The following is a 7,674-nucleotide window of genomic DNA, read 5'->3' as shown; positions in this document are numbered from 1 at the left end:
GAAACTAAGGGCTTGTTTTATGTTATTGTTCCCCCCCCCCCATTTATATTTTATATTCATGGCTTGAGGAGCTATTTAAACAAACTCTCTTCTGCGCTAACGAGTGGGAGTTAAGACAGGTTGACGACTGATTTCTTGGCCGAGTAAGCCGAGTTCATAGGAGGTAGGGACAACCTTGAAGGGAGAATATCTTTTGCCACAGGAGGTTAATTAGGAGCCCATGTAAAATGAATAGAAAGCATACACACCGAGACTCACCCTTGACTCTTGCTCATTGGCTGAATGCCCTTGGGCTGTTATTGTGACCTCTATGCTCAAAAGATGATATTCTTTCCGCATTCGAAAAATACAAAACAGCTTGAAGATTTCATGAGTGTCAAAAAAAAACAATCATTTGAGACAGACTTCAATCTTTTTCCCGTTTTCTAGAATCCCAGCCATGTTCAAACAGCACGGAGCTCATTGGCTGAATGCCCTTGGGCTGTTATTGTGACCTCTATGCTCAAAAGATGACATTCTTTCCGCATTCGAAAAATACAAAACAGCTTAAAGATTTCATGAGTGTCAAAAAAACAATCATTTGAGACAGACTTAAATTTTTTTCCCGTTTTCTAGAATCCAAGCCATGTTCAAACAGCACGGGGAATCTTTGATTAAAATTAAATGGTGGTTCATTAAACAGTAAAATAAGAACTCCCTCATTAATCTAATAAGTCCACCTAATCAGTTGCATTGAGCGTCCTTTTTTTTTTTTTTGAATGAATTTTGGATGCCCTTGACGCTGCGTGGCTCTGGAACTTAACCACAGGGAGTAAAATCAACCGTTCACTTGGTGGAAGTGGAGAATAAACTGTGAGAGGGTGAACAGCAAAGTCCTACTTTTTGCCAAATGTTTTTGACATGCTTTTGTTTTAAACGGCAAATAAATTGACAAATGATTTACTTTCGGGTCATGGTTATTTGACTGCGTCTGTTTCTGTTTAGGATAATGGCAAACACCAGTTTTAGTTTGAAGTGAGTGTTATGTAGAGTGGATATAAAAAGTCTACACACCCCTGCTCAAATCCGAAGTTTTTGAATTATAAAAAAAGTATTGGTGTGCGGCCATGGACTCTGCTGACCAAAACACTATCGGAAGCATGGTCCTATATTTTCAACTTACATGAAATGGTAATAATTCATTTCCAAGAGTCGTTTGTCTTCATTTCATAACGCGTTTCTTGGTTGTGAAGCTTCCAGTCATTTGTGGCTTATGTATTTAGTTATTTAGTTTGTCCAATCACGTTTCAGCTTTAATGTGCCGCCATGTAAATTTAATTTGCCCAACGCCTTCAGAATCCAGAGTGCTGCTGTGAAACATACGCACACGCACACGCACACACACACACACACACACACACACACACACACACACATTTGTGTATCACAATTCTGAGAAGCTGTGCACACATTTTTACTTGCCCTCTTGAAAAGATTATTATTATTCTTATTTTTTTTAAATCTACTGAGTAGTTCGGGTCATCCGCCACATTAATGGTGGAACCAGTTTTGAAATGATGTACGTTGGTCTCAATTGTACATCATGACATAACTGACATTTGAACAGGGGTGTGTAGACTTAACGTCCAGTGCAAGTGAGGCAGCGTTAAGTACAGAGGTGACAATTAAGAGACTCATTTTAAATACAAACCCTGTTATCACTCAGATGTTCACGGCACACTTGACTGGCCACTGAATTAAACGAGCCGAAATAAATGGAAGGACATAATGACCCACGGATGGTGCAAACATTTACACGGCACGGCGACAGACTCCCAAGATGAAAAGCGAAAAAGAAGCCCTACAGCGCTGCAAAAACTGAGCTCTTAAATCATGTTTGATTGCAATCAAATGTTCTGTGGGTTTTTTTTGGGTTTTGTTTTCAAGGAAATAAAGCGCCGTACTCTGCTATCAGTGTTAGCTAATGAGAATGAATACCACATTACACTTCAGACTGCTTCACAAATCAAGCCGTAGAATGTCTTCTCCAAACCCCTCACAACGCGAGAAGCTGATTTGAATGTATAAATTTTGGAATGAGCTGGATTGCACCGCGAGAAATGTAGCTTCATCTCACAAAAAAAAAACAAAAAACAAAAACAACAATTTATCAAATCATTGGAGTCTTTGAAAGCTGACTGTGGGGGAGGGACTGTGAAGTCGGCGAAAGCTAAGTCGACATTTTGTTCTTCTCAAATGTTTTAGTGATGAGCTCAAATAAGTGTTGTGAATGTTCAAACATACTTCAGACCAGCACGATGACAGAATTGGAAATCCTCGTGAAAGGACATTTGCATGTTGCCAAGCAATACACAAGCTCTTCTTGTTGTAGAACTATAACAAACCAATGACTGCTGACAAATGTGACGTCTCCATTAATCAGTATCCTGCGGTGTTATCCTGATTGGAAGGTTTAATTCGAAGATACAGAGAAGACACGTGTGTTGATCCAAGAGGCGAAAGGAAAGAAAGGTTTGTGTCATCCCATTCTGCTGTTGTCCCCGTTTGCCTTTTCTTTGCTTGTTTTGATCACATGCAGGTGACATTTAGCGCATGCTGGCGGTGCAACGACATGTTTGTGTCTGGGATGCAGACGGAATGAGAGGCAAATGGTTTCAGATCATGACCTGGGAACTGGATGTGCCTGGTCCTGTCTATTTTTTCATGGAGTGGCATTGTGCAGGTGCGGTACGGGGAACTTACATTTCGGGGAAATCCACAGCTTTGGTCCTTATCTTATTGTGCAAAGCCAATATGTACTCGTCAATAAATGGGCACTACAGACAGGGTGTGGGAAACAATGGAAAAAAACACAAGAAAGGTAGATTCAATTATTCCGTTGCTAGAGGGAAAATGTAACAGAGATGCATGTAATGAGTTGTTTGATACTCATTAAAATGAAAGGCTGAGAGTGCTTTTGTACCCGGCCAATTAGTGAGAACATACCTAATTTAATTCACCTCTTAATACTACCACTACCACTGGAACGATCAATAGTATCCAAAAATCTAATATAATGAAATGCTCTGAATGAAAAAAAATATCTGTCTAATAACATGACCAAAAAAAAAAAAAAAAAAAACCCCACAAACAATTATGTTGAACTCACACTTTTTTTTTTCCAAGTTGAACTTACTCTGAACAACCAAAAATAGGATGGAAAAATGTTGACCTCATCAATGGCCAGCTCGTCAGATTTGGGACGACAGATTTGTAATCTGGTTAACGAAACAGTCCAATCGCAAATAGTTTAAATTACAACTGGCCAGCACGATTGATTCTGGAGGCCCTTGGCAGATTGTATTCACATAGCAACAAAAAGAGGCAGAAATCTGATTGGATTTAAAAAAATAAATAAAATCAAAACTCCACATCCACTCCTGGTCATGTTGTGCAGCCAACACTACAAAATGAAGAGAATAGACTGTTGGGAGAAAATTAATCCAATGTGATGGAACAAATATTAAAATTTAATGTTTAGGCAGGCAGAGAAGGCCTCGCTGGCCCTGAAAGACCGCCACTGGTTGACATAAATAATGAAGACTTCTTTTTCACAGAAAGAGAGTCAAAGGGTTCTCTGTTTTTTTCCCTCTATTCCTGCGGCAGCAACACAACCCAAATTTAAACATAAGTTGGAACACGCCGCAGTCTATCACTACCCAAGTGGTACGTAGTAGTAAAATTACAATTACAGTAAATGTTTGGAGAAATACATCTTAGCCATAAAAAAAAAAACCTCGGTCGCACAATCAAATGAAAAACAGCGACAACTTGTTTGCCTGGACCGAGGTAAACCACGGACCCCCATTTCTCTTTTTTTAAGAGCAGGTCATGATGTACGGATCTAAATCTGTGGAATCATGAATCAAAAATCGTGCTGAAACAAAGAGGAAAGAAGTAAACTTGCCTTTCCGAAGATGAAACAGAAGAGAGTGACTCCCATGGCCCAAACATCCAGTGCCTTAAAAAAAAAAAAAAAAAAAAAAAACAAGAGAAAGTAAGATGTTAAAAAAAACTGTCAAAAATATACTGCAAAAAAATGATGGAATAGCAGGGAGTAAAATAATAAAATGGATCCCGACAGTTTAAGGCCGTAGCTAGTTCAAGTATCTTGAATCAGATCTTTTACAAAGGATTCTTTTAAATCAGACAAAAAAAAAAAATGTATCTCCTCTCACAAAACCTAAAACCAGGAGAAAATAAAGTCTGGTCAAGAGTAACAGCTGGTTTCACATCTCACTTGCCTTCACTTTGTTTTATATTATATTTTTAGCTGGATTATGTAACAATTTATTTAACCTTGACGTCATACGTCATAGTGTGTGCGCGTGTGTCTGTATGTGAAATGACTGTGGAAGTGGGAGTTACTGAACACACACACACAGGTCATTTCAGGTTTCTTTTAAATCCCTTTTCGTAAACTTAGTGGTACATTTTGATTTATTTCAATTTATTTTACTTTTGGTACTCATCAAAATCCCTCAAATTGAAATTGACTGTTCCCGTTGTTGTACATGTTTGTATTTCACAGCACAGAAATTCAAATTTCGAAGCAGCTCAGGCTCTGATCCGAAATGACAAATCTGAGCCTGCCCAATCCATCACCATCACCATCACCATCACCATCACCATCGCCATCGATGTTTATTATTACAAGGTACTGTGTGACTAACTTTTGCTAACAAAAAGGAAAAGCGTTAAGTATGCAGGGAGCCTGCCCAATCCATCACCATCACCATCACCATCGATGTTTATTATTAGAAGGTACTGTGTGACTAACTTTCTCTAACAAAAAGGAAAAGCGTTAAGTATGCAGGCAGCACACACACACACAGGTCATTTCAGGTTTCTTTTAAATCCCTTTTCGTAAACTTAGTGGTACATTTTGATTTATTTCAATTTATTTTATTTTTGGTACTCATCAAAATCCCTCAAATGGAAATTGAATGTACCCGTTGTTGTACATGTTTGTATTTCACAGCACAGAAATTCAAATTTCGAAGCAGCTCAGGCTCTGATCCGAAATGACAAATCTGAGCCTGCCCAATCCATCACCATCACCATCACCATCACCATCACCATCGCCATCGATGTTTATTATTACAAGGTACTGTGTGACTAACTTTTGCTAACAAAAAGGAAAAGCGTTAAGTATGCAGGCATCCATCCATCCACCATAGCCAACTTACTTTTCCACTGAAGCTCTTCCGCTTGTCTGACAAGGTCTCTGGCGCCATGAACGCAGGAGTACCAGCTGTGCTGGACAGCAAAGCGTCTTTGCCCTCAAACTGGTTGCTCACTCCAAAATCTGCAATCTTAACATGGCCGTCATCACCCAGTAACAAATTAGAAGGCTTGATGTCCCGGTGTACAATTTTCTGGTAGTGCACTGTGAAGACAGGTTCATAATTACCGCTTAAAACTCACAAAGGCTTTAATAACGATCCAAGACTCAGCAGGTGATTTACAAAATGTAGTCAGATTATCTTTTAACGTGTCATAATTGGATGAGCAAAGACAATATATTACTGGAAGCAAACACCATAACTTTGTGTTTTCTTTTCATTGACAGTCAAGAACTTCTGTGCTATAGGGGGTTGGATTTCCTCCAGACACGACAAAAGTGGCCTTAAGAAGAAGCCATTGTTTTTACTTAGCAGGACATAGATCTGGTTGTTTTCTCAAAATTGAACTCAAGGACAAAAAATACAATAAAAACAACAGGGGCCTCAAAATGTAACCCTGTGGAACACCATCCAAGAGTGGAACACAGTGGGACACAGAGCAACCCAGGCTATGATATGTACTGCTTATCATAACATCCAAAACACAACTACATAAAAAGAATTGCTGATCCGAACAAACAAGATGGTCTAGTCCAGGGGTGTCCAAACTCGGTCCCCAAGGGCCGCTGTCCTGCCTGTTTTCAATCTGTCCCTGCTGCAACACAGCTGATTCATATGATAAGGATGGTTCTCTTGTTTTTTTCAGAGCTTGCTTATGAGCTGATCCTTGGAATCCATTGTCTTGCAGAAGGACAGTGCCCCCCCTCCACCCGAGGACCGGAGCTGGACATGCCTGGTCTAGTATGAGCACATTCTAATTGCTATGGGCATTAATAAACAATAAATAAAAGATGTCTTCACATGGAGACTTCAATACAATCTTACTTAAAGGCAGGCTTGTCAGAGGAACCTGGTTCATCTAACTCACTGAAGAACCCCTCAGCACGAGAGGTTATCTATTTTCTAAGTCCTCTCTGCACTTATCTGAAGGGTGCAATGGCAAGCGAGTATTGATTCGGGATCATTAGGACTGAAGCCTCGTGAAACCAATCTACTGCAGCATACAAGGGAACGTCTAAAGAAACATGAATGAAGGGATATATTGCAGTGTAGGCAAAGTATTGATTAGGTTGTAAGCAGAAACACTCCCCAAGAAAAGGGTCCTGAACTCTTTGGCCTTCTTGTATGTACCGATGGAAACTGATATATATTTTTGAAAAACATCCTTTTGGGCAGACACAAAACAACGTCATAATATGCACAATTAAATGTAGTCGCAATTTTTACTTGATTAAAAACGTCCCTTATATTGTACTCATGAGGCTTCCATGTGAAGGATACTTACAGTACTCAATACCAAGGATGACATCTCGGAAGTATAACCTTGCCTGTTCCTCTGACAACGGATTGTCGGTGGGTACTTCCAACACGGGCCTGCAAATTGACAGTGCACACAGTTTTCCATTTCAGATGCACTTTAATATGCCAACCGGCGCTTGGAATTGATAGATTACATATCCGGGCAGGGCTCCGAAATGGAAAGTCAAAGTCAAACATCGCCAACGCCGCATTTATGTGTGCCGGAGGCATTTTTGCCCAATTACAATTTGAAAGGTTTCGCTGAAGGTAATTTGGGGGAGTGAACGCCATTGATCAGCACACTGTGATTACAAGGCCAGGACATAGCTGATCTATGTACCTATAGTGCTGTTACATTGGGATATTCTCCGTACAATCAAGGCTGGATAAAAATCTGAGTACAATATAGTAAATCTGATTCCAGTAGGTTTTGGTAGCTTACGCTTTCATCACAATTATCTGAACTGGCCCACAAAGGAGGAAAAATGTTTTGAAAGATGCAAGAGGGAGTCATGGATTCATCTGGACTAATTACATTTTCACGATCCCCATTAGGACATTTATTTCCCTCTTTCAGGAGAGATGTTAGAGTGAAGTGATTTCACAACACGGTCAGACACAAATTCAGTTAAATGTGCAATGGCCTGCCCGAGATCACTTTTACAGCAGATACAGGACAGTACTCGTGTCTGACCAAACAAAACGTTATCACGATTGGTCATTAATGAAGTTTTCTACCCTGAATGCTAGTAAGATACATTTTCGATATTTTGCTTCTCTCATTTGAATCAAAATATATCAATAGAACTTTTGCATAGGATGTTATTAAATTAGAAACAGGTAACTGATGTTGTCAGTCATTTTTTTGGTCGTTGTAAATGCACATTGCTTACTCCATAGAAAACGTCTAGTGGCTCCCTGGAGCTTTATAAAAAATGTTTGAAAATTGAAAACGATTTTGATAGTAGGCTAATATAGCTCAAATAGATAT

The 7,674-nt window shown here is 39.5% G+C and overlaps 1 protein-coding gene across 1 annotated transcript in view; it reads right to left on the bottom strand.

Annotated features, from left to right (window-relative positions):
* The window catches only part of camkk1a (calcium/calmodulin-dependent protein kinase kinase 1, alpha a), a 44,876-nt gene that overhangs the window by 6,802 nt on the left and 30,400 nt on the right, over window positions 1–7,674 (bottom strand). Inside the window, exons 9-13 of the mRNA XM_019895099.1 lie at window positions 6,670–6,758; window positions 5,229–5,428; window positions 3,947–4,000; window positions 2,743–2,816; window positions 2,549–2,621 (exon numbers count right to left, since the gene is read on the bottom strand). Coding sequence (XP_019750658.1) covers window positions 2,549–2,621; window positions 2,743–2,816; window positions 3,947–4,000; window positions 5,229–5,428; window positions 6,670–6,758 — 490 coding nt within the window. The remainder of the gene's footprint in view (window positions 1–2,548; window positions 2,622–2,742; window positions 2,817–3,946; window positions 4,001–5,228; window positions 5,429–6,669; window positions 6,759–7,674) is intronic.

This window comes from Hippocampus comes, unplaced genomic scaffold, assembly GCF_001891065.2.
Source record: "Hippocampus comes isolate QL1 unplaced genomic scaffold, H_comes_QL1_v1.1 scaffold177, whole genome shotgun sequence".
Lineage (NCBI taxonomy): Eukaryota > Metazoa > Chordata > Actinopteri > Syngnathiformes > Syngnathidae > Hippocampus > Hippocampus comes.
The sequence above is the reverse complement of the archived record's forward strand: the minus strand, read 5'-3'. Positions and strand labels throughout refer to the sequence as shown.